The sequence below is a fragment of the Hirundo rustica genome, chromosome 2 (assembly GCF_015227805.2).
Source record: "Hirundo rustica isolate bHirRus1 chromosome 2, bHirRus1.pri.v3, whole genome shotgun sequence".
Lineage (NCBI taxonomy): Eukaryota > Metazoa > Chordata > Aves > Passeriformes > Hirundinidae > Hirundo > Hirundo rustica.
In genome coordinates, this window is record NC_053451.1 from 86,796,476 (window position 1) to 86,822,742 (window position 26,267).

Sequence of the window (26,267 nt, forward strand, 5' to 3'; positions counted from 1 at the left end):
CCCCACATGAGCTAAATCTGCTTGATCTAGTAGTGCTAATGAACTACTGTTATGGGTGTCATTAAAATGCTAGACCTTGCCAACAATTGACCTTGTCATAATATCAGAATTTTGACCGTAGTTGTTCCCTTCATCTGAATAGGAATTATTTGGGGCAATTGTGTGTGGTTGGAAAATGTTGGAGGATTTTAATGGCTTGTATTGTAGCTTGGTTCTTGAAAACACATTTTAACTTAAATATAGACATGTACTTTTCCTGCCTGCAAACCAGATCAGTTTCAATTAGTAATCTGCCTCAAACTGTGTGTTGCAGAATATCCCTCCAGCACTTGGAGTATTAAAGCTTGTAAGATTTAAAGGGACAGCAAGCATTCATTCTGGAGGTATCTGTGCTCAGAAACTGTTTTACTGCTCTCTCACTGTGCTTATCTCTCCCCAACAGCACTATTTTGAAACAAAACATAATCCAGATCAGTTACTGTCAGCAGAATTAGAGGAAATTACCTGAAGTTTTACTTGCTTTAATGATCTTATTGAAATAGTATTTATTTGTATGCCCTCCTCTCCCATCCCTCTTGCCAGCTAACTCTAGCTTCCTGTATTTGTCAGGAAAAAAATAATTAATTTTTTAGAACTCGGCTACATCAGTTCTCCTAGTAGCACTTCTAATTTGAGGGATTTTGTAAACAATGGGAGCTGTTGCCCTTATCGCTGTCATCAAAGGTAACTACAGAAGCCTGTGGTTGTACTGAGAAAGATCAGCATTAATGAAGTTATCCAGCCAACAGGATAAAATTCGATGTGCCTTCCAAATAGTTGTTTATGATAGGTAGACCTTTTCTCTAAATAGCTTGTAAAAATGTGAGATAAGGACTTGTTTAATTATAGTGATTTCCACACAGAATTTAGACATGACGTGGCACCTACCACTGTGGCAACAAGCTCAATCAGCTACAGGCCAAATGTTTCAAAAATTCTTATTGTTTCAAAGTGAATTGAATTGCTGCTCAAACCTCCCATCCTGTTCCTGCTGAGGGGAAATCTCTCCCTGTGGATAGAGCTTCAGGGAGGTGCTCAGATGATGTATTACAGTTTTCTGCCAACACAGATTTCTGATGTGACTTCAGGTACATTATGTAGAACCAAAGCTGGATTTCATTTAGGGAACTAACACAGGTGTGTTTTTGCAGTTGTGGGTACAGTAATAAGCTAAGGGCACAATTCAGCTCTGTCTCAAAGGGAAGGCACCAGGTGCTCTGCTCATCCACTGCAGACGGTTATATTTCTGTGATCCAAGACCACTGGAAACACGTCATTAGGCATCAGTAAACATGGTAAAAGGAATCAATATTTCCAACTACAGATTATCAGAGAAAGGGCTTTCAAGACCCTTGCTGTCCAAAGCAACTCCTTGTACTGTTGTGGGATCCCCAGCTCCCTGGCAGCAGAGTAGTGATTCAGCATTCCTGGAAGCTGTCAGGCTGAGAGGACACCTGCCAACCCTCCAGACTGCCCTGCTCCTGTGAGCTGTGGCACCTAGATGTGTGTCTGAGCCCATCAGTTGTGGAGTCACTTCTGTGTTTTCAACCAGCAGTCCCATGCATGCATTAACACAGTAGGGAAACCAGAAGGGAGTACCCCAGCAGCATTATGTTCGGTATACTCAGTGAGGTTTAAATTGCTTATCCAAACCAGGCAGCTAAGGACTTCAGCCTCTGGGGTTTGTACGGCTTGACAAGGCCTGTAACCTTTAGGCTGTTGTGTGGAAGTGAGTGGCAGTGCCATTTCCTCCTCAAACAGGTTAAAGATTATCAAAGACTGAATTTGGCCTCATGTAGGAATTAGGCTGAGGAAACAGTTCCTGCCTAGGGAAGCAAAGCTAGCTCTATGTGCTGAGCACATCACAGTATATGTGGCATGGCTAGTTCAGCATACCCTGCTTTACTGAGGAAATTAGTTACCATGTAGATACTTGCAGTCACCTAGCACACTTTGGATTTCCAGCCCATCCTCCTTCCATATCTTAGTTCTCTGAGTCAGAGGATGATTATGGAACTTTTCTACCTCAGAAGTGTGCTCAGAAAAATGTGGATAAATATTTTTTAAAAATAAATTTCAGATCACAAGGTGCCAAGGTATAATAGCTGTAAGGTCCATAGTAAATTGTTAGGGGTTAAACTGAGGTCGGTGACAAAAAGCTCATTCATTTCAATGAAAACAGGACTGGTCCTCAAGGAGTCAAGTATTGAAAGAGAACTTGTAAGAAAACCACATGTGATTACCTCCCCTCTCTTAAAATAGCTGAGAAAGCAGGAAATATCCAAGCCTGGATTCCTACATCAACTAAGTTGTAGGCAAAGTGCACACTTGCAAGTAAGAAGTCTCCAGCAGCTGCAGTATCACAGAACCTCTCTGTAACAGCACCCCATACATTATCCAGCAGAATACTTGCCATCCGCATTAAAATCCTGGCCAAAACCACTCTAAGCATATTGTTAATTCATGCAGCAGCATTAGCTTTCACACTCTGTACTAGCAGAGGGATAGGCTCTTACTGATTCTTGAAAGTATTGCCTTGCTGAGAGACACGCAGCAGTGGGATAGAGGGAGGTGCTTGGAAAATGTTGGATGAATAGTAGGACCACAGCCAAGTAGCATGGAATAAGAAGGTGATTGGACTGAAGTTGGACCAAAACTCAGTTCCTATCTGGATATGTCTTAAGTTGTCACAACTGGAGAGAAACTTATTGTTAGATCTCACAAAATACTTCAGATGACCAAAGTTTTTTTTGCACCTAGTGCTAACCCTCCTTTTGCCAAGCCTCAGAGAAGCTTATTCCCAAGTCTTGTACAAGACCTGCATCACAACCTGTTCATGCATTGGCTGAGAATGCTTTTACATATTTGTATTAACACTCTGATCAGAAGAACAACTCTCATTTATGTTTATAGCTGCTTGGTTCTGTGTCAGGGTTCTGCAGCCCTGTTGTTCAAGCAGGAAAAGAAACAAATAAATTATGTAATCCTGACCCTCTCTTTCCCACACTGCTAAACACTTTCCCCATCTCCCTTACAGAGTGATGTGCCTTGTCATGTGGCTTATCATGGGACAAAAACCAGATTTTTTGGGAGATTCTTTTCAAAGTATCAGCTGTTAACAGCTATCTTTGAATAATGTCTCTGTATCAGTATCCCGAGTTTTTAAAATAAACTTTTACAAAGGTTGGCTTGTCTCTGCATCATGTATGAGCTAACTGATAACTTTGGAGCACATGCCTGTGAAGCAGGTCAATGAAGGATAGCTATTTCTATACCTGTCACTCAGCTGGGCATGGGAATGCAGTGGGGGCGGCAGCAGGAGCTGTTGTTTTAAGCTAGTGCTATGCTTTCTTGATTCTGTTCCTGCCCTGTGTGCACCCACACAATTTCCAGCCCTGCAGGTCTGTGCTGAGCTCTCAGAGAGAGCCTGGTTGCCAGTTTGGGGTCACTGATGTGGCGTGTGCCCTGAGAAATCCTCTTGCGGCCACTACATTTTCTACATTTTCTGCAAAGGCCAGCAAGGCCAGCCCTGTTATGTTGAGTGCTGCTGTCCTCTGGAAAGGCCGCTATTCCTCCAGCATCCTCTGAAGGATCTTTGCGTGTTTCTTTTCAACAGTCACAGCACATAAGGTCCATAGTCTCAGAAATGAGGCTTTACAGTCTCCCTCTTCAAAACCTCTGTTCAGAAAAGTAGCATTCTGATAACTTTTTAGCCTGACTCTTGAAGAAGCAATAAGAAGTTATAGAAGCTTTTCTATATCCTTGTCTCTGATGCTTTGCAGGCATTATTTTACTCTGAACATATGCTCAGAAGGTCCAGGATCAGCATTTGTGGGCTTGCATTGCATCTCCCCACTTGTGAATTCCAGGAAACTGTTTTCCTTTACAGTACAAATGACCATAAATACTACTTATTTTACCACTGCTTTGGATTGTCTGAGTAATTTATAGTAGACTGGGAACATACTGCTTGTTAGCTTTGCATGTTTGTTAACTAATGCAGTCTGTCAGACATAAACCTGTACTTTGTGTACATGATTCTACACCTTATCTCACAAGCTGTGAGAAGAGTCACTGATATATTCCTCTGGTTTCCATGTCTGAAGACACCAGTTTGAATTATACCTTGTTGTAGACTCAAAACAGTCAAGAAAAAAGAAAATTACTCAGTGAGTAGATTAAAAAAAATAAGAAAAAAGGAAGCAGGAGATTTTACAAAGGCCTTGACATTCTTTCCTCCGAGATTTTAAATACTGTGTTCTTGTTATTCTGCTACTACAGCAACAGGATGTGTTAGAAATGTTTAAAATAGCCAGAAACATACTTCTGCGTGCTATGTCTTTAAAATGAACAGGATAGTGGACTGTCTCACCCTGAAATACAGATCAGGTTCATGTGTGCAGCATGAATCACTGGCAAGTGCAGCTAGGAGAAAGCACTGTGTTAAACCTCAGTTTGTGGTCTAACAGTGTTAGCCATGAGCAGTAAACATCTCTTGGAAAAAAAAAAACCCAAACAAACCGACCAACTCTTTGTAGGTATTCTGCCCATTTCCTTCTAATTTCAAACCCACCCTCAGTGCTACCAAGTCACAGCAGCCATTTCGGGTGCACTGAATCCAATAGGAGACACAGTAGGCAGGAGGAATCAATGTGTTTTCTGTGCTACTCTGCAAGCTGCCGTGCCACCACACCCTCTGAAGTTGCTTATGGAATGTTTTCCATCCATCTGAGACGTCATGTCAGCCGCTCTTCAGAGAGTGGATAAGCGGCTACAGCTCGGGCTGCGAGAGCTTGAAACTCCTTTTCAGATTTCATAAACTTGATTTAGGATATTTTGATAGCATGAATCTAGACTCATGAAAAACATTTACATTTCCATGCTCCACTGTTTTTACTCAGTATGCCTTTCAACAAAATCCACAAAGACTTACTGTGGATTCTGGAGCAGCTTATGGTTTATTAACCACTGTCCCTGTCCTGGGTGTTTATGTGGAAAGCTTCAGTTCAGCTGAAAGCTAAGCTAAATGTAGCAGCTGCCATCCCCTGTGAGAAGGGGTGTGTATCCCTGTGGGGGCTGGTGGGGGTAGGAGATGCATTTTTTTCCTTCTCATTTTCTCCTAAGAGTAGAACTTCATTCAAAACAAACTTATTACTATCATAATTAAACAGGTTTAGATAAGTCTTGCAAATTACTTTGTGACTGCTTATTTACTTCATCTGAAAAGCACATCTGAATTTGGTGTCTGCCTGTTTGGGAGGTTCATTTGCATGCAGACTAGCACCAAAATAACTGATGAATCTGATTTCCTCACAAGTCAGTTTGTGAACACTTCTGGAATATGTATAAATGCAGAGCCTATGCTTACTGCAGGTACATTTTTTCATGAATCCTAGCCTGGAAGTTGTGCTAAATTGACAGATACTGCTTTCATTCCAGCCCTTCCTGGGCCTGCATTGTGCTGGAAATACATTGGGTACACGGAAATACTGGACTTAGAGAAACAGTCCCACAGCTCCCTGTTTCAAGCATTTAAGCCATTTATACCATATTTTTTTTCCCTGTGAGTCCCAGGCAAAAGCTGCCCCAGAAGAGAAGATTGTTTTCTAGAAGGGCTGCCCTGTAAACCTAACTTGGTGGCTCCAGGCTGCTCTGTGTATGAGGTATTTTGGCAAGGGCGACTCACTCTGATTGTGTGTAAACAACTCACAGGGCAGCCTTGGTATCTCAGTGTAAATGTTGCTTTTGCATTCAGTTTTTACTCACTCGAAGAAAAAAAAACTTAAAAAAAATAGAAAGCAATTTTCAAGTGTTAATTTAGCCTAAACTGAGCTAAGATTTCTTGTTTAGCAATCTACATTGTCTAAACTAGCCCAGTTTGAGGGAACAGTTGAAGTTAAACCAGCTCAACTTCTAGGCAAACTAGTTTTCAACTTACCTGTTGATAGGAGCTTCTTATCTCGAAGAGTCTGAATGGGTCTTATACAGCAAGAATAGAGAGGTATAGCTATATTCTCCCTGTTGCTTCTTGTCTTACTAGTACCTTCAGGCAGTCATCCACCTGCAATTAGTGGGAATAGTACACTATTATAATCAAGAGGATGGGAGTTAATCAGCATACTCACAGTTGTTTGACTTAGTGTTGTTTTGACTGTGAGTATTTTAATAAAATTAATCAGGCCACAATAACAATAACAGCAACTGCCTCTCTAGCATCTTTTGGGGGTTATTCCTTGTGCATTTCTTTTTTGCACAGAATTTTGAAAAGGTTCAGAAGGTGATAAAAATTAGCTTGAAAATCCCAGATATGCACATGTTAAAACATCAGATTAGTGCTCCATCCCACAGGTGTTGCCAAAATTAATTTTCCCAAGGGAAAAGAAGTTTTAAAAAACAAACCAAACAAGCAAAAGCAAACAATGGTTTTTGCTATGCACTACCAGAATATTAAACTAAAACCTGTTGTTTTTTAGTTTTACAGTTTAGCTGAAGATTTTAGAGAAAAAGGTATTGTAAAAAGACTTGCCTTTCTCAGTGCAAAATGCAAGCATGTCAGATGCTGAGAAGGACTATTTTCTGAGGTAATGCTCTGAACATTTGGTAGGTTTCTTTGATGGGGGTGAATTGTTATGAAAATCTTTACCCCTATATTGTTGTATCTTTTTTTGGATAGTATCTTGTTCAGAGATGACTTACATGGAAACTGTGGACATGTCTAGTTAAAGAGGAAGTACTGCTGTCTCTCTAACAGAGAAACAGGCATATGACAGATGTGTGCAGAACTGACCCAGGTTGGTGCTGTGGCAAACTCTGTCTGAGCTAAACGTGCTAAAGGAAGTCTGAGAACAATTTTTCACTCCACACCTAAACATGGCACTTAGTCAGCAGTCCCACATTGGGAGGCATGGGGAAATAAAAAAACTCAAGAATGATGGTACACTTCCTCCTTGGTGAGCTTTGGGGCCCAGTTATCATCTCCTTCTAGTTTCCATTGCGCAGGTGTCCAGGCCACAAGTTTGCGTTTTGAGAGAGCTTCATTAGAGAGACAAAGAATTTGAATAACTGTAAGAGAAAATTTTGGATATAGTAATGTTAGCAATAACAAGGAGGAGGAGAGTAGAGGAAGAGTCCCGAGAGTCTGAAGAGTGCTGAGTAGTTGACTTTTGTCATTGGCATTATTGGTTGGGTTTGTGTTTAAATGTAGGTTAAAGGGGCTAAATTGATAAATCTAAGTTCGAGTGTCATGACTGTGAAGGACATCTTATCCCTAGGGTAATCCTTCCACCACTAGTGGAAGAGTGGTAAATCCATGTAAGGAAATGTATTATGCCAGTGCTTGTGCTATTTCAAAGCTCTGTAGAGGCAGGAAATTTCATTCTCTGTATCAATAACCCAGGATTTCTCCATTTTGCTGTTTCTCTGAAAAAGTACTAAAAAAAAAAGAGCATTTCAGCTCTATAGAGAAAATAAAATGCTATTCTCCTTTCCTGTTATAGAAAAGTAAACATTTACATTTAAAGCAAGTTAAGAAGAGATTTTCCTTTTTTTTTTTTTTTTTTTTTGTCTTGACTTTTCTGATATAGCCTAATTCAATTTTGCTGAATAAATATTTATTTCTAGAACTGTTTATTCCTTAGCCATTCATTGGCCTGAGAACAGGAAATACCTGGAATATATGTTCTTGGAAATGGGTTTTTCTAATATAATACTGAGAACTCATGATTTTAGGGCCAGAATTTTCAAGCTGGAAATGCAGCATAATACACTGGTTTCTAAAACCACAACCCCAGGTGGCAGTAACGGTGGTTAGGAAAGGATGGAAAGACCTTCTTTTCCAGAGCAGAAGGGTTCACCATATCAAGCCATATATAATCCAAATTACATTGGTATGGTCTCACTTTTCTTTGAAAGTACTGAAGTGGAGAAGGGGTCTGCTTTTCTGCCAGAAAAGGCAGAGGATCAGTATGAGGAACTCCTGTATTTACTTCAGCATCAAGGATGTGAACTCTCATCTCATTTCTCTTTTCTCCACCTGCTGCTACCTTCTAAGTCTTTAACACAGTTTAGTGGTGATAATCCATGGCGGTCATTAGAAATTTGCATTGAAATGTTTCTTAAATGAGAAGTGGCTGGCTGGATGTCTCAAAACCACTATTTCAAAGAAATCATGAACATTTCTCTTCATTGGTTATATTTGGGCTCATACTTTCAAGCTCTGCTACGACTCCGTGATGGTCGGATACTTCCCATTACATGTGTGTGCTTATAAGAGAGAGAGCTGTGGTTGTCCTGCAGGTATGTGGCTGGACAAGATACTGTTCTCCACACAGCACTGTAATGCTTACACTTCTATTCGGTGTTGAATTAAAAACATCAGTAGTGAGTGCATGGAGATTTATGGACAGCAGTGCTAATACCCTAATTCAGCTTTCTTAATGGTACAGAAAATAGAATGGTTTACATCAAAGCAGGGAACACAGCCTTTTGGCTTCCAAGAGAATTTGATTAACAGGCAGCATGGTTCAAAAATGCATATAAGTTGTCTTAAGCATTTTCCCTTCCACTAATTAACTTTTCCAAGCTTCTGTACTCATTATATTTTGGTATGACTCAATTTAATACCAGATTAAAAACTATACCCCAAATGGCCTCATATACCTGTACAGCAATGTGCCCTGTGTGGCTGAGATCATGGGGATCTGACTTACAGGCTGCTGCTGTGTAATAGGAGTGGGGTAAAAATGACTTTGTCCTGCTGCTAGCTGCATGGAGATGGGTCATGTCAACTACTAAGAAACAAAAAGCAATGGCCTGTCTCCTGGTACTTCATAGGAAGTTTTTGATCTTTAGGTTAGATAACTGATAATGACATGGAGGAAAAATGAAACAAACGATTTCTTCAACTGATATTCTCCCTGTTGGTGTTTGGTGTGACATTTGTTCTCATTGGTTGCCCTTCAACATCTCATTTTTTTTGAATGCTTATAATAATGAATATATGCATAAGAATCATATAATCATGGAGTAATTTGGGTTCTAAGGGAACCTTTAAAGACCATTTAATCCAACACTCCTGCCAAAGGCAGGGACATCTTTCACTAGATCAGTGTTCTCAAATCCCTGTTTAACTTGAATCTGAACACTTCAGTGATGGGATATCCACAGCTTCTCTAGGCAACCTGTTCCAGCATTTTACCATCTTTCTAGTAAAAAAATTATATTTTTGTCTAATCTAAATCTACTCTCAGTTTAAAAATGTTGCCCCTTGTCCTGTCACAGCAAGCCTTGCTAAAAAGTCTCTCTTGGTCTTTCTTATAAGCTGCTTTTATATATTGAAAGGCCTCAGTGAGGTCTCCGTGGAGCCTTTTCCAGGCTCAACCACAACTTTCTCAACCTTTCTTCATAGGAGAAGTGTTCCAGCCCTTGGATCCTTTATGTGGCTCTCCTCTGAAACCACTCCTACCTGTTACTTGTCTTACTTTTACCAGAGCTGGACACAGCACTCCAGGTGGGATCTCATGAGAGTGGAGTAGAGAGGAAGAATCACCTCCCTCAACTTGCTGGCCACACTTTTTTGATGCAACCCAGGACACAGCTTGCTTTCTGGGTTGCCAGCACACAGTTTCAGCTCATGTCCAATTTTTCATCTGTTGGTATATCCAGCACTACTCCCCAGGGCTGCTGTAAATCCATTCACCCCCAAGTCTGTATTGATATTGGTAATTGCCCCAACCTACATGCACATGGCCTTGTTGAACTGAGATTTGTATAGACTCACCTGTCAATCCTGTTAAGGTCTCCCTGGATGGCATCCTTTCCCTGCGGCATGTCAAACACACCACACAGCTTGGTGTCATCTGTAAATTTCTGAGAGTGCATTCAATCCCACTGTCTGTCACTGATGAATAGTACTGGTCCCCAATACAAGCCCTTGAGGGTCACCGTTCATTACCGGTTTCCATCTGGACACCAAACCATTCACTGTAAGTTATTGGACATGGCCATCCAGCCAATTCTTTACCCATCTAACAGGCCAAATCAAAGAAGACTGTATCAAATCAGAAGTCCAAGTAGTTGACTTCTACACAGAAGGTTTGACAGGTGGTGGGGAAAGCCTGCACAAGAGTAATAGACTCTGCTGTGCTCCTGTGATCTAATTCAACAGGTCATATTCATAATACATATACATATTCATGTATCTTTGATTTACACAGTTAGCTGAACAAAGCATACAGACTACTGAAGACAAGACTATGCAGGAACTTTGTAGCCATTGTGCTTGCCTGAAGTAGGAGACTGTCTAGTGAGCTAAAAAGGGAAGCAAACCTCAGTGTCTGCCATAACTATACATTTTCATTCCCCTCAGCTCATTTGCCAGTTTTGGAACTGACAATGTCATTGTGAGTTTCCTTTCAAAAGATTCATGCAATCAGCTGGTGTCTGAAAAATAAAACACCCTTGAATTCCTTGAGAAGGTGTTCTTCATTTTGCTAGTGGTGGCTTTAAAATGTTTATTGCAAAGGAGCTTGTTCAGTAGAAGAGATAGCAGATGAAAGTAGACCAGAGGGGAAGCTGCTAACCAAAGTGTTCTGCAGCCATCCCAACTTCCCCCCTGCTCTGTGTATGCCAACCACAGCCTGCTGGCCTCAGACTGACTGTTAATCTTCACAGCTGCACGTCCACCCTCTCCACAGAGCTAAGAGGCAAGAACACAAACAGCTGGGATTAAGTGGAGAAGGTTTGCTCTGAATGCCATGTTTGCAGTAGGGCAGACATGTGATGGTGAAAGTTGATAAAAGTATGAATCCAAGAGAAGATAGCCTGCCAGTGTCCAGCTTTGGGCGTTTTTACTTGATTGTAACATCTTTTCACACTGGAGATGCCCGTGGAAAGGCTCACAAAACTATGATGGTGCTGATACCAATGCTGCCCTGTACTATTTGGAATAAAAGGTGTCTTTTAGGACTGCTTGTTTCCCTCTCTGCTCCCCTGCAGCTTCCAAGGACTGGAGTCTCTCAGTTCCATAGGCAATCGCTGTATGTTACAGGTTTCTCTCACATCCTAGAGACATTTCTTAAACATGATACTTTGTAAGGTAAAGCTGCTTTTGTCCAGATTCCCTGTCTTCAGGCTGAGGTAGGGTCATCAAGCTTTGGTGCGCTTAACTGCATCCTGACACTACTGCTGGTACTGTTCAGTTTTACTGTTCACAAGAAAACCCCTGCATTACCAACCACTCTCTTTCCTGTCAGGACTCCAGTGTTTTGGATTCTATTTGTGGAATGATGTAAGAGCAGTGCTTGGCATTCCTCTCTTCTGGGTGAAGGATCTTAATCCTTCCATAGCCATTTCTTATGGCAGAACTTCATCCCACAAGAAATCAGACTGTTCAGCAGTCTGGACTCTACAGCAGGAGCATGACAAGGTATATGCAGAAGCTGACCTGAGCTGTTGTGCTACTACTTTAAAATGACTGTGCAATGTTTTTGCCACTAATCAACTGAAGTTTTCTTCCAGCATTTAAGAAGTGGAGCAGAAAGACTGCTAGAAATCTTTCCAGAAATGAGAAAGCACTGGAGAGTTGGGAGAGTTACAATTGTCTGTGAGTGTGAAGTGAAAAGCCTCTGCAGGAGCAGTGTGGGTTGTACACAGAGTTTTGGGAGTCCTTGAGAGGCTTGGTTTGTGGTTTAGTTGAAGCGCTGAGCTAATACTGAGGTTGGCTCTTACAGACTATGCACCCATTCATTTATTTCAGTGACTGGCTTTTGGAACAGCCAGTTCTTAATTGTCTTTCTTAATTGTCCAGATCTAGGTCTGTATTTCAGCCTTCACATGCACTGTTCCCTTACCACTCTGCAGCACTACTATGGTCTATAAATGACTTTATTCACACCACCATAATTGTCATTGCATTGCTAAGTCCATCATCCTGTGAGACATTAAAACTTGCTTGTGTGTATTTTCAGTGTTGTTGACACATTTTTTAGTACTTTTGTTCTGTGATTGACTAACAGCAGTTTATTCAGCCGTAGAATTATTGAGATCTTCCTAGACCTTGCAAGCAATACATTTTCTTTCCTGCAGCCTGGATATTGCACTGTTCTCTCATATTATTTTCTAAAAAAAGGAAAACTTCGGTCATCCAGAGGAAGATCAGCCCCCTAAAATGTATTTGACTTGCTCAGTTGTTCCAGTGTTTCTGAATACTGAACATGTGTTACTTTTAAACAAACAATATTGAAAAAAATCCAATTATAGTAGTTTTAAGTGTAAAAAATAGAATAGTTAAATTCTGATGTACAGCTGGATCTTCTTAGTTCCTAAACAGCATAGATCCAACTGTATCTTCCTTTTTCTTGTGAATTAGTGGTACATATAAATTGTGCCATAGAGACTAATGCAGTTTAGACATGAAAACATTTCACTCTTTCAGTATATAAACAGTTCATATGCTTTGGATACATAACATCAGTATGTAATTCCAGTTGCACATTAAGAAAAGGTCAGATTAATTTTATATGGTAAAGGCAGGGTACTGCTTTATAAAGCAGTAACAGGATGGACCAGTGTATTAAGGGGATGAGGTTTTAGTGCACTTAAAAGCTTTTAAACTGTAAAAGCTATTTTTCTGGCTGAAGCAGATTTTTATCTATTACATATTTTCTTTGAGTTGTCCCCGTGACTCCATTTCTCCTTTTTTTGCTTCCTCCAGACATTAACACCAAAACAAATCGCAGAGCCCTCTTCAGCCCTGCACTGCAGGGAGGAGTCTGGATAAGATCCCCAGCATAGCCAGTAAACACGGTGTGATAAGCGGGTAACTGTCACTGTCACCCAAGGGCATCCTGGGTGCCCATTGCTGTCCTATTGGAAGGAAGGACTGAACATCAAAGTCAGGTTTCTGCAGCAGTATAAAGTAGGGCAGATGAACAAAGGAAAACATTTTAATAACTATGCATTATTAATACCACTAGCAGGCTATTAAATTACCCATACAACAGGCATTTAATGAAGGGAAATATGTTGTTTGAACATTGTGTAATTGTCAGACTGACTCATCTGGCATGCTTTGCTTCTTGAGCTATGACAGTTTCGTGAGGTTGCCAGCAGAACTGAAAAGGTTGGCGTTTCACTGTGGAGATTCAGAATCATCTTACAGCTGAAGCTACAAAGTCATGTTGGAGACAGCTAAATTCAGTCTGCTTTTTTTGTGACAAATCTTTATACTATCTTCATCTGTCTACCTGTTGGTTTCCCACTCTCTAAATTGTAATTTTCTTCCCCTCAACTCTTCATCTTTTTTAGGGTATAAGACACAGCCCAGTTATTGCAGACCTAAAATACTGTTTCAAATGGAACCTTTTGTCAGATTTAATAGCTAGTGCATTGTGATAAGGCTAGTCACAAAACCCTTTGCATCTGCAATTTAACTTTAATTTAAAATTCAGCTTTAAAGGAGTCAATATTTAGCAGGTTTTTTCAGTTTGACTAGGTCTGCTTATGTCAGGAAAACAAGCTGTTCCATTGCTGCTTTTAGACTAAGAATGAATTTCCCAAGGTTTTAAGAAAGTGGAAGAAATAGGATTTATGTATAGGATGTTAAACATTTTCTGAGCAAGAGGAGTCCTGAAGAAATGAAACACATTCCATGGAATCCCTGAGTTTATAAAATACCCAGTGTAAGTATCACTCTGTGTCCTCTTGACAAGTTTCAAAGTTTCAGAAATACCTATGAAGGTTTCTGACTTCCTAATAACTCAGCTGTTTTTTTCCAAGAAAAGCAGTGGACTAAAGCTATCTTGGCAAAATCAAAAAGTGAAGTCAGGGATTCAGTGAAAGTCAGTTTCTTATTGAATCAAAGCTTTTCTTTTCTTTTCTTTTCTTTTCTTTTCTTTTCTTTTCTTTTCTTTTCTTTTCTTTTCTTTTCTTTTCTTTTCTTTTCTTTTCTTTTCTTTTCTTTTCTTTTCTTTTCTTTTCTTTTCTTTTCTTTTCTTTTCTTTTCTTTTCTTTCTTTTCCTTTCTTTTTCTTTCTTTTCTTTTCTTTTCTTTTCTTTTCTTTTCTTTTCTTTTCTTTTCTTTTCTTTTCTTTTCTTTTCTTTTCTTTTCTTTTCTTTTCTTTTCTTTTCTTTTTCCTTTTTTAAATTTTTTTTATTTTGATACAATATGGCAGAAGAGTTGAGCAAGAAGTCGATTTTACTCCTCCAATGTATCTCAAGTATAATTTAATACTCTTCTGAAGCATAGTAAATTGTTAGAGCATGGGTTTAGACTCCAGGTTAAGCACTACCTAGTAGTAAGACATCTGCCTTGAGTGAAAGCAGTACGTTTTGCTTTACTTTATTTTACAGGGGCTTATCCTTAGAAATAGTCATGGCAAGAAAAATGTATATTATAGCAAAAGTAGAACTGGTTGTTCAACAGAAATAATGTGACTGACATGAACAGAATTTAGCCCTGGCCTTTGCTACCCAACAGTTTTGTAAAATACTCTGGTGAACTTATGTGCAATCAGTGAATCTCTCTCCAGTTTTTATCAGCCAGAGTCAGTTGTTCAGATCAGTGGTGCACAAGGCACAAGTTTGGGACACCTGCTGAAGTACCAGATAAAAAATGATACTTCAGAAAATAAAAAAAAATGCTCCCAGCCGCTTTTTGTGTATGACCAAGCCTTGTTGATGTGCACAGAGGGATGATGAGAACACCACAGAATTCAAGATATCAGGGAGATGAGGCACTGGAAGGCCTCATCTCAGATTGCACTCTGTCTAGGCATGGAGCATTTCACCCCTCTTGGTACTGGGACACCCAGCTTTAAATCCCAGCAGTTCTGTAAGTGGGAAGATACTCAAAATCAGGCCCATCAGATAACTACTGCACAAAGGTCTGGGCCAGTTCGATGTTCGACCATATTTTGATCTTGTTTCTTGTGTCTTAACAGTGATGCAGAAATTCAGTGTAAAAGAAAAATTAAAGGTAGTGTTGGAGAAATTTTTTTATAGACTTTTACCAAGAAAAAAGAGCAAATATGTGCACTGTAAAAGCAACACTTTTGGCTTTAACTTCTGTCTAACTGCAACTTCTCTTAGCTGCTAATACATGAGAACATCATCACAGTTTGTGTTTCAATTGCTTGCCAAAGTGTGAGTATCAGTATTAAAAAGAGCAAAACTTTGATCATCATGAAATCTTACATTGAATTTGTGCTTTTTTTGTAACCACTGAAAGCAGTCACAGGCTGTGTTTAACATATTTGTTCTTTCATTTACCAAAAGGTATTTTCACATCAAAACAGTGTTATCAGCTGTAATATACAGTGTATATCTGCCCTTCCATTTCACAGGGAAGAGAGGGAGCAGTTTGATTTATTAATAAACCAAAGAGCTTTTGCCATAAATCAGAATTCATCACCTTTTTTTCCTCACATAAACTACTATTCTAATTGGATTTTCACTCCCAGATATTATCTGAGTAAGGACCGTAATCATATATTTCAAGTTAATTGTAACAGAACACAAATATATAGACAGATTAAATGATAAAGGACTTCTAGTTCCAAAACTGAGTCATAAATGAAAAGAAATCAACAAACAAAGGAGGAAGAACGACGATATTGCATGGTACTGATGGGAAGGTTGGGTACATTTAGTCCTCTCTGACCTTGACAAGGCCTTTCTCTTTTTGTGAAGACTTTAGAATTCTCTAGATTTAAGTACCTTTGTTTAATCTTTATTTGTGAAATACAAACCTTGGTGGCAGGTTTTTTTTTGCAGAAAGGGAATTCAGCTGTCCAACTGCTCTAGAAGATAACATATCCAACCACACTCTCTCTGCTGAGTTCAGCAGCCATACAAAACCTGCATTTGATTACATTGGGTTTTATTATTAGGTGTCTGTAGGTTTCCCTCACAGACATTCATCAAAGATGCTAGGATTTATTTCTTTTCTTTTTTAAGATCACTGGATGAATATTAATGCTAAATTAAATGTATTATATATATTATGTTATAAAAAGGAGCAAATAAATTTTTCCCATTCCATCCAATTTATAAATGTAGTTTAAGCTACAGTGGTGAATGTTTGTAGATTGTTTTTCCTATATCTTTTATTTTTTTACTTTTGCCAAGGAACATACTTTGACAAGGAAGGAAAATATCATCTTCCGGGACAGCAGAGCAGGTGTTATTTCTTGCTAAGGCTCAGGTTCTTGTCTGCCAACCTTGATGTAGTTTGGGGAGTCTGATTCTAAGCAAAGCAGTCTCTACTCAGAGCTGTCCTTTGTTTTTACCCCCTTTTTCCCACCCCCCACCTTGTTTAGAAGCTGAATTCTGCATGTCAAAGTTTTTCTTTCCTCCAGTGGGCTGTAGCTGTCTCTAAGTGACAGCCTATTTTCACAGTTCTCTTTATCATTTTGTGTTTCTTGAAAATACAGAAAAGGTTTTCAAAAGTCTCAGGCGTGGGTAGTTTGAATTGTCACCTATATAGTTAAGTCTGTCTTTCTTCCAGGTGTAACCAGTAAAAAAATGGAGTGTGTTGGTTTTGATGCTAACATATCTTCTAGTTTCTTTTACCTCTTATTCAAATCTGGTTTCTTTCACCTGAGTCAGCAACAAAAAATCCCAGAAACACCTGTGTGTTTCAGAGAAACTGGCAATAAGATTATGTCTGTGCTGTGCTTACTGATTCTCAATCAACCATTCTCACAAGTTTACTCTTAAAAGTAGTGATTGGGGTCTCCAGCAGCTCAGCAAAACCATTATAAAACATAACATATGAAGTGCTGTCATTATTTAAATCTTAATATTATGATAATTCACGATTTGTTCTTTCATTCAAATAGTATGCAAAGCAGCTTTGTAAAAGTAGTCCTCATCGATGGAGATAAAACAACCTTCTCTGCAGCACCAGGATCAATATGTCTGCTTTCAATGTGTAGTTTGATCTAGCAAAGCAAGTAGAACCTTGATTTTTATTTAACAAAATAAAGTAATTCTGCTGCGATACTATGTTTTTCCTCAAACACAACAAGGTGCTAACTACAGGTGAACTTAAATAGTCAGTAACAATACCAGTTTCAGAGTAATGAGCTAGACAACCAAGAAGGTTTTTAAGTGATAATTAAGAAAAAGTTATTCTGCTATATGTGTGTCATTTACTGTAGTAGATTAGTTTATCTCTGTTGCCATAAAACAATTAAGTCATGGTAATATTTCAAAAGTTCATATTAGCTTTTTGATAATTGTCAGTGTATTGACTTACGTTGTCCTAAATTTTCACTGGCTTCACTGAACATAAAGGATAATGATAACATTTAAGATTTTGAAATTTACCTGGTAAATTTCATTTTTTCACTGCAGAACAAATTCATTTGGCATCTTCCAGTTGCAGAACAGAAGTTGTCCTAGTGAGGGAGATTTTGGGAGGCATCTTTGGAATTTTTTTCCCAGGTCCCTTTGATTTTCAGTGTCAGTGGTCTGCATCTTTGCTTTTATCACCTTTGGAAAAAACTGGAGTTTATTATATTACAAAAACAAGAAAAGAAATTGATTTTGGATATAATTTTCAAGTCTTTGTTCTAATGAACACTCTTATTATTACAGGACTCAGAATTTGACCCCTTGAAGTTCACCAGTGTGATTGAATGTGAGAAGCCAAACAATGACCTAAGTAGGTTTCGAGGTTACATGTGAGTATTTCATATAGTATCCTTCGGTATACACTCATTTTCTCTAATATGGAATAAAATAAATGCTTGTTAGCTTTGGGCTGTCTTCTGTAAGTTGAATCATCATCAGATCTAAATAGGGCTGCATATCTGAAGCTCTTTCAGAGGATCCTCACTTCAAGGTGAGATGGGAGCTTCATGTTTCCATTCCTTAGGGTGGATTTATTTGCTGCCTTCAATCAGCTTATGCTACAAAAATGAATGTATGAAGCGCTGCAGTTATGGGCACTCTTCTCCTTTTCCTCCATGGATAAAAAAACCCATCTGGAAATGGGAAGAAATAGAAAACAAGTCCAAGAGAGGCAACAAACAAACACAATCTGTTGTACACTTTCATGAAGACAGGTCTGTTGGATGTTTCTTTTAATATATGTGTCATTGAGGAAAGTCAGAAGGCAAAACTGCTATTTCTCCAGCTATGCCACTGTTTCTTTCTTCTCATTCAGATAAAATGAAGTTACTGGCTCACACGATGGGTATGCTTGCGCGTTACCACATCACCTATGCCCATTTGACTTAATTCTAAACAAACAGAACTACATTAACAAGGTGCTCATCTCTGGCCAGTCAGTCCTGCTCAGAAACAAATGTTTTAGGACGTACAAAGCACTTTGCCTCTTATGCAGCCTGGTCTGTAGTATAAAGATATGTTGGTTGTGGTGGCTTAGGAGATGCACTCTTGCATGACTTATTTTTCTACAGTTTGTTAACGATGTGGAGAATGAGAGCCCAGGACACATAATTTTTACCCGAATTTTAATGACGAGAGTTAAATTGACACTAATTCTGTTTCAAATACAATGATTTACCACCCCTGTTGGTTAGCAGTGATAAGCAGTATTAAATTGTGTAAATGTCACGAGGTAAATTGCTGGAGCTCGGGGAGTTTTTTATAGTGATGCCATTTACCACCACAGTTACTACTCTCAGATGTCACAGATTGTGGAGGACCTACTGTCAACTGGTGTAAATCAGGACAGTTTCTTTGAAACTACATCAAGTTGTAGTGTGGGAAAATGTATTTCTTTATTTAGCAGCACAAAACCCTACAGTTCATGTGAAAAAAAATAGTTTAGTATTAGACATTACTGCATGAGGGTGTGTAATAGAGAGCCTGCTCTACTGCAGACATGCCATTTCCAGATATGGAAATGGAAAGTTTGGCAGCTTTCTTAGCACACTTTATGTGTGAATCTTAGTCCTCAAAATATTGAGTAGAATAGTGTAGAAAATATGCATAAATTTTTCTTCCATTATATATTTACTTATTTACTCCACGTGGAAAAGGCCAGTGGTATGTAAGTTACAGAATCATTTTAATTACTTAGCAGAAAACAAGGTAATATCTTTTTGATGACTATTGTTTAGTATTGATTATATTTAATCTTCTTTATATGTCCTAGTTTCACAAATTATGTGAATATGTTTTGACACAAATTTTGAATCTGGAAGAAAACATCAGGTGTTTTCCAGCTCTTATCAGCTATATTCCAAGAGATTTACAGCTAAAGGACCATGGGCCATTAAAATTAGAGAGTGGGAACCAACCCTTCCAACAAATAAATTCTCATTTCCCTAATGTATCACTGAAGGGGGCCTTTTCCCCTCGCTTTTTAGAGATCCTTCATTAGTATAATGGAATCAGGAGTCTATTTCAAATCATACATTAACAAGATAAATATCAATTAACACATCTGCATTGAAACATGTCATTGTCATATCAAACTCAGATCTTAGTTCTTGTTCAAAACTTTACCAGTAGTTGCTGCTTGAAATAATGGATCAGATAGCTACCAGACAATAATAGCTTGACTGAAAAGAAATTATACTGAAATATTTAAATAGGAATCCCATGAAATAACATACTTTTGACAGATCCATATGTAAAAGCCATGCTGGAACATTACTACTAAAGTTTCCTAGACATTTTGACCACTTAGTAGGTTTCCAGTTTTGATTCAGATTTTTTTTCCTGTATGAAATGTGGTCTTTGGTTTTAATGTCTGTGCTGACAGATCTTTCAAGAAATAGAAATATTTGTGTGTGTATGCTGTAAAGATGTAAAAAATTCTGTTCCCCACAAAGAAAATCCCTATAGGTAGCCAGTGTAGCACAGGCAGGCCAGGATAAAAGGAGACATGATATTAAAAAAAAAAAAAAAGATACTGCAGAATGCATTCAGAAGGACCTAGTCCTGTCCTATATCTGAAAAGGTGTAGCATGCATATGACTGCACCTGAATTCTTCAGCTGAGTTGCTACAGTCGCATTTAACACACTTGGGGTGTGCAGATGCACAGGCAGACTACAAGTTCTATTCAGGTGCGTCCTTTAATTCTCTTTTGCAGTTTCTGCATCCCCAAATAACCCAAGTACATTCCCTCACTTTTATCTCCCCTATAAACATATTCTGTGTAAGAAGAACAGAACAAAACCTAACATGCCCCCTGCCCGTATGTGTCTGGCCAGATTATGTACAGTATGCATGGCAAGCATTCAAAAATACATTTCCACGTTCCAAAAATAGCAATATTTGCTTTAAAATCTTGTTTGTACCTTTTTGTGTATATATGGGCAAGGGAAAAAGAGAAGTAAGTAATTGGGATTCTGACTTTTCAGCTTTTTGATAATAATAATTTTATTCTTGGACAAGAACATAAAATTTTATCTGCTCATACCAAAATAATTATAGCTTGGAATTGTAAGAAGAAGGAGATGAATACGTGTGTGTATTTCCATTTCAAAGGTTGTCATAAGGTAAAAAACCCAAATTAATATAAAATCATGTTGCATTTTTTTTAAGAAAAAACAATTATAAATCTATAGTGATGTCTCTGTAATGTGCTATAGTAACAGCTCCACTCCTGGAATGAAAAAACAAAGCAACCTAGACTAATTTTCATCAATTGAGAGTCAGGAAGTTTCAGACTGATAATGTTCACTGAGGCCATGTTTAAGATTGTTGAATATTTTCTTTGGGAGTGTCAAGCCTTGGAAAGTAATGCCAGCTCTACCATTTCCTTTGTAAGACACTTGATAAACCAAAAAGTGAAAGAAAATACTCTCTTTGGAATACAGTTATCCTTGCTTACCTTGTTATTTAATGCTGGTAAACACATAACAAGTTAAAACATAATAGAAAGCTGAAGTGAACTACCATCAGGGTAGTTTTTGCATTGTTGTATTAAACCAGAGGCTTACTTCTATATAAACTCTTTCAGAGAGCTGTAGCATAGTAGTAGTTAACTGCAAGTGATCTGCCCACTTCTCCTAATTGGTGGTGCATTTGTATTTTAGATGTGAAGATACCACATTTTTGCACTCTCATCAATGTGAGAAATTGCAAAGAAAAAGAACGAAGTGCACCTGCACTTGCCAGTTCATTTCCTCATGGTTTAGCCTTTGCATTCCAGGCATCTGAGTGGCTTCAGCCAGACACTGTTTTAAAGAATTTTAAAGAATTTAAAGAAAATTTTCCTTCTTAGCCTGTAACTTACACTATCCAGAATCCAAAAAGGGGAAAAACAGACTGTTCAGCCTTTGTAACAAGCTAGAAATGGGAACTAGGCTGTCTCTCAACCCAGACTCAAAGTTTACAATTGGCAGGTTTGTTATCAAAGTGAGCAGTTTTATCTAACTCTAGTTTTCATTATTTTTTAATCCAGACCTTTATGTTTGTAATTTTTTCTTCGTTTTATCATCAGTGCCCAACTGTTTTACATGTATGTTGTGTTACTGAGTCACTGGGAGTGACTGTACACAAGAGGCAAATGATGATTTTCCTCCAGCCTCTGCTGGCTTCTTTCTTCCAGATTTTGATTTCATCCATGTTTTCTAAAGGTCTGGTGAACAACAGTTGAGTTCTCTGACTTCATTTGGATATGGAAAAGTAAAAAGCAGTACCAAATTCATATAAGGATGAGATGTGGTAAGAAGGCTCAGCCTGTGGGTGAGGGCAGTAGATTGGGGTTTTAACACCTACAGGTTAACTTCAGATGTTGCACAATCATTTTGGAGTTGTTTCGTAAGCTAAGATATTAAGAACAAATATATTATTGTATAGAACAAATATGCAAGCAATTGTATATGAAGTTTGCCATGTGCAATATACCTGGCACAGTCCACAGTTACGGTGCAGTGTAAAAAATTGATGAAAGTTATAAAACTATAAGCCAGAGCAAGTATCACTTAAGTAGGTTTGTCTCTAAAAAGTCCCATTTATTAACAAGAATCATAACTATCATTTGGAGATTTTACTGGAAATTCAAACATTCTCATGATTTATAAAAAAGCCTAATGTAGAATTTAGCCTTAAAAATCAGAGGAATGAAAGCATCCTGATAGCAATTTCAACAGTATGGAATCATTAAGAAATTATTTCCCATCGTTTAAGCACAGAAAAATTGACACCTACTAACATTCTGCCAGAGGGATATTGGGCAGGCCCCTATCTGATGCTGCTTTGGCAAAAGGTGAGACAGTGGGTTAAGGTTTGCTGGAAAGAACAGAAGTAAAAGTTCCATTCTTCAATCTGAGACTGGCAGGGAGGATGGGCTGAGCAGGGGAAGTTCTCTCCTGACTAAAAAACCACCTTTGACTTTCCTGTCAGAATTGCAAATTTGGTGTTATCTACTTCTTTCTTTCTCCCTTTCCGGTCTCTAGTCAGATGTTATCACTGCTGCTGCTACCTCAGCAGTCAAACCCAATGCTTTTTCTCCATCCCTGCAGGGAAAAGATAAGCATACTTGTTGAAACACCAATACTTTTAATATATATATATATATTTTGAGCAGAGGGTGGGTATAATATATTGTGCTGAACTAAAAAATGTATATATGTGTGTGTATATACACAGTTACATTCTGCTCACTAAAAGCATTGACTCTTAAGGTTTCGTAGCATAAGCAGCATTGCAGAATAATCTGTAAGTAGTCCTGCTAGACTGGGATAAGTACAAAGAACTCTCAAATGTGAACCTTTTCTTCTCACAAATCTCAGGATTTTTGGTATAGTTCCTAGGCCTGAGATCCTAGAAGTATGTACTTAAATTACAATTTTGGTCCTCATTTAGAAAAAGAGAAGAAGAATCTAACAGGGAAAAGCATGAATATATAACCCAGATGTGAAGGCTTAGAAAATAGGTAGCAAATAAAAAGAACTCTACATAAAAAGGACATTTTAAGCCAGTTTTCAGGTTTCAGGGGACAGAGGATTTTAAGTACTCAAATCAAAGTAGACATAAAATTCGGTGTTGCAGCAGCACAGTGTTAATTTTAGTGCAGCCTGTTGAAAGTGTGATGGTTTTGGTGGTCTGTGAAGACCTCACTGTGAAAGTGAGGACAACATTTAAATAATCCAGGCTTGCTTTAGTCTTCTCTGAGGCATTGGGGTACTTCAGTTGATAAAACGAAATTTTATTAATTTGAAAGTGGTTTTAAATTATTATTTATTTTGTCTTTTTTACATAATAAAAAATCCAATGCCATTTTAAATTACTGTTATTGTTTAGCATTTCCCTGTTAATTCTCATAAGGCTATTTTCTGTATTTCTCTGTCTGATGAAATTTCAGTCAGTCCATGCACAGCAGATAATAGTTTGTAGTAGAAACTTAACTTCATTCCATTTTTCTCCTGTGTTTTGGTATTAGTCAACAAGAATCCTCAGGGTGCAGGTCATTCTTAGATGGTGACAGTTTTGAAAAGAATTTCTCTGGTTCTCACTGATGAATATATGGAATATTTTTCCTTTTCTTTTCACTGAACTGATGTGTCCTATCCCCTGGCACATCTTCCTTAGTATCACTGCTTCTGAAGCACAGTAATTTCCCGATTTCACCATATCTCTTTCTAGGATTTCTTTAGTAAGCACTAAGTATGTGAATGTGGGTTAATTAGATCCACTACACAGCTACTTTTAGGTGGACTGGATTAACTGTGATTGTTCAGTCAGTTTACACATGCACAGGAAGTCCAGTGCATTTTCCAAGCATTAGCTAGGCTGCACACATGCTGTCGATTTGGCCCACATGTCTCTAGTGAGCATTTGTCCAGGACATTTGTATATCCAACAGCAATTGGTGCTGCTCCAGCTGGGCTGCTGCATGTCGGGGATCCTTGGGTAAGTAATCTCAGTTTTCAAAGTCCAGCAGAAAACCTTCCCAGGAGGAAGATCTAATGAAATATTTTGCCATCAAGTTGAAAAAACTTCTTAAACTTTGAAGATGTTTCCTGGGCTTGTTATATTACAAGTATGATTTAACAAGCCTAATGTTTTCACCTGCTGTGTTTTGTTCTGTTTTTGAATTTTCTGCAGTATTCATAAAAGTGGAAAAAAGGATGGACTGTTCAAAGAGAACCTCTTGTTACGTGGATGTACCATTAGAAACACAGAAGAAGTTGCAGGAATAGTAATCTACGCCGGTAAGAGCTGTTTTTCTGTCTTACAGGGCATGCCACCTTTTTATAGTTTTCTTGAAGTAATAGCAGAGTTCCGTAAGACACATTTGGTGCGATTCTTTCTGCAGGGCATGAGACCAAAGCTTTGTTAAATAATAATGGACCCCGTTACAAGCGCAGTAAGCTTGAAAGACAGATGAATGCCGATGTTCTTTGGTGTGTCCTCATACTTCTAATCATGTGTGTGTTTTCTGCCATTGGTAAGTGCACTTTACTAACAGAAACTGAAGTATTACACTCTCTTGGTATCCATGCACTTAGCTTTATCAAAAACATATGTGTCTGCCAAAACATAAACTCCATTAAGCTGTCTCCATACTTATTTTTGTCAAAAATCAAAATATCTTGATACACAAGCTGATCTAAATACCTTCCTAATCTCAATCAAATATATGCTATTGGTACCAGCGATCTGAAGGTTTAGATTATACTACCTTTGATAGCATCCAAAAATGTCAGGCCCCAAAAATTCCCCAGTTTATATGTAGTTCCCCAAAATTATAGGTAGAGTGTAACATGTCGTTAATCAGTCAGTAGAGTAATTTATGAGCAGAGAATAAATAATCAGCACAGTGGTATTCCCCAGTCCTGCTTAATAAATTGAGGGCACAGTGCACAACATGGACTCACTGTCCCTAAGGCTGCGGCTTTTACGTGGAAGAAATAGGCAAAAGTCTGCATAAATCCAAGCAGAATACTCTCTAGACTTCTGGGGGTGTTTAAGGAAATGCTTCCGTTCAGGTTATGTCTCTTCAGGCCTTTTTTCTGTTCATTTGTGAGAAAGACTTGAGTTTTACATTTGGAACCAAGAAAGACTTTTTATATGTGACATGTGAATTCCGTATCCTTAATATTTGTGTGTTCTGTAATGTTTGCATGTGACTCATATGGAATAAACACCAGAATGTTTCTTAACAACTGTGGTGTAGTTTAATAACAGTCTTACGCCACTTTAATACATCTCTGTGTGCCTTTTTCCAGGTATTCTTAAATGCTTAAAGGTGAATCTTCCCAGCTGTGAATCAGCCAGCTTATTTGTTTCCACTGAGTTCATGAGCCGCTTGTGTAGCGTTTCGGTGTCGGGCAGCCCGGTCCCCAGGGCTGAAGTGTCGCGGTGGGGCTTCATAGCGGGGAGCTGCTGCTGCCCGCAGCCGTCCCCGGAGCAGCAGCGGGGTGTGCCCTCTCAGTGCCTTCAGTCCGGCTGCGGCCTCCACAGGTGCCGGCGGCCAGGGGGGGCGGTGGCACTCGGCATCGGTGCCGGGCGCGCCTTCCCTTCTGTCCGTCTGCTACAAGGCTGGAAGCTGCCAGCAGAGGGCCAGAGCAAACTGCTCGAGGTGCTGACAGCCGCGAAGGGCTGCCGAGAAACTCGCTCGGGCCCTTCGAGTTGCCCGGTGCTCTGTAGAAGTCAGGCCATTTTTGCACCTTCTGTCAGTAAAGTATAACTGGAGATATGACACTTAATTCTTTTGTAAATCCGAGGGTATTTATAAAACAAACCTTTGTGTAGGTCATTCTCAGTGTGGAGCTTTCTGGTTTTGCTCTCAAGAATAAAAATATATACATAAATAGGGACATCGTGTGTGTGATCTCATACTGGTAGTATAGAGACAAAATAATGTGCTCGCTTACGTTTTTTTATTACTGGGTTTATGTATAAAGATGTAAAGGATCTTGTCAAAGGTGGTTTACAGAAGATTAGTTTTAAGGTAGACCTTTGTCCTTTTTTCTGATTCTCAACATATAGTGATAGTTTGAATGCTTTTTGTTGTGGAAGAATTCTTCCTTGTTTCTTGTGCCTTAAAAATATCAGGCATACCATTTTAGGTATTTTAGGATTTTAAATCTTAGTGCTGTACTTAATAAGGCAACATTCTGTCTCTTTAGCAAGAATGTAATTTTCCCAAAACAGTAACAATCTTATCTTTACTTAGTTATCAGCACCATTTTTTTTAAAAAAAAATACTTTGAGCAAGACCTCGAATTTCTTTCATTCTTCATTCCTTAGCTTCCCTGCTGTTGACACCATTGATACTGATATTTCATTAGTTCTG

The 26,267-nt window shown here is 38.7% G+C and overlaps 1 protein-coding gene across 3 annotated transcripts in view; it reads left to right on the top strand.

Moving 5' to 3' along the window:
- The window catches only part of ATP10A (ATPase phospholipid transporting 10A (putative)), a 109,737-nt gene that overhangs the window by 42,756 nt on the left and 40,714 nt on the right, over window positions 1-26,267 (top strand). For 2 of the 3 annotated variants that reach the window (XR_005699595.2, XM_040056492.2), the window contains exons 3-5: window positions 17,637-17,722; window positions 24,074-24,180; window positions 24,285-24,416. Coding sequence is in view for 2 of the 3 variants with exons in the window: in XM_040056492.2 (XP_039912426.1) it covers window positions 17,637-17,722; window positions 24,074-24,180; window positions 24,285-24,416 (325 nt within the window). In the remaining variant the exon portion in view is untranslated. Of the gene's footprint in view, window positions 1-17,129; window positions 17,240-17,636; window positions 17,723-24,073; window positions 24,181-24,284; window positions 24,417-26,267 lie in introns of those variants that run through there. The other variant, XM_040056493.2, reaches the window with a different exon arrangement.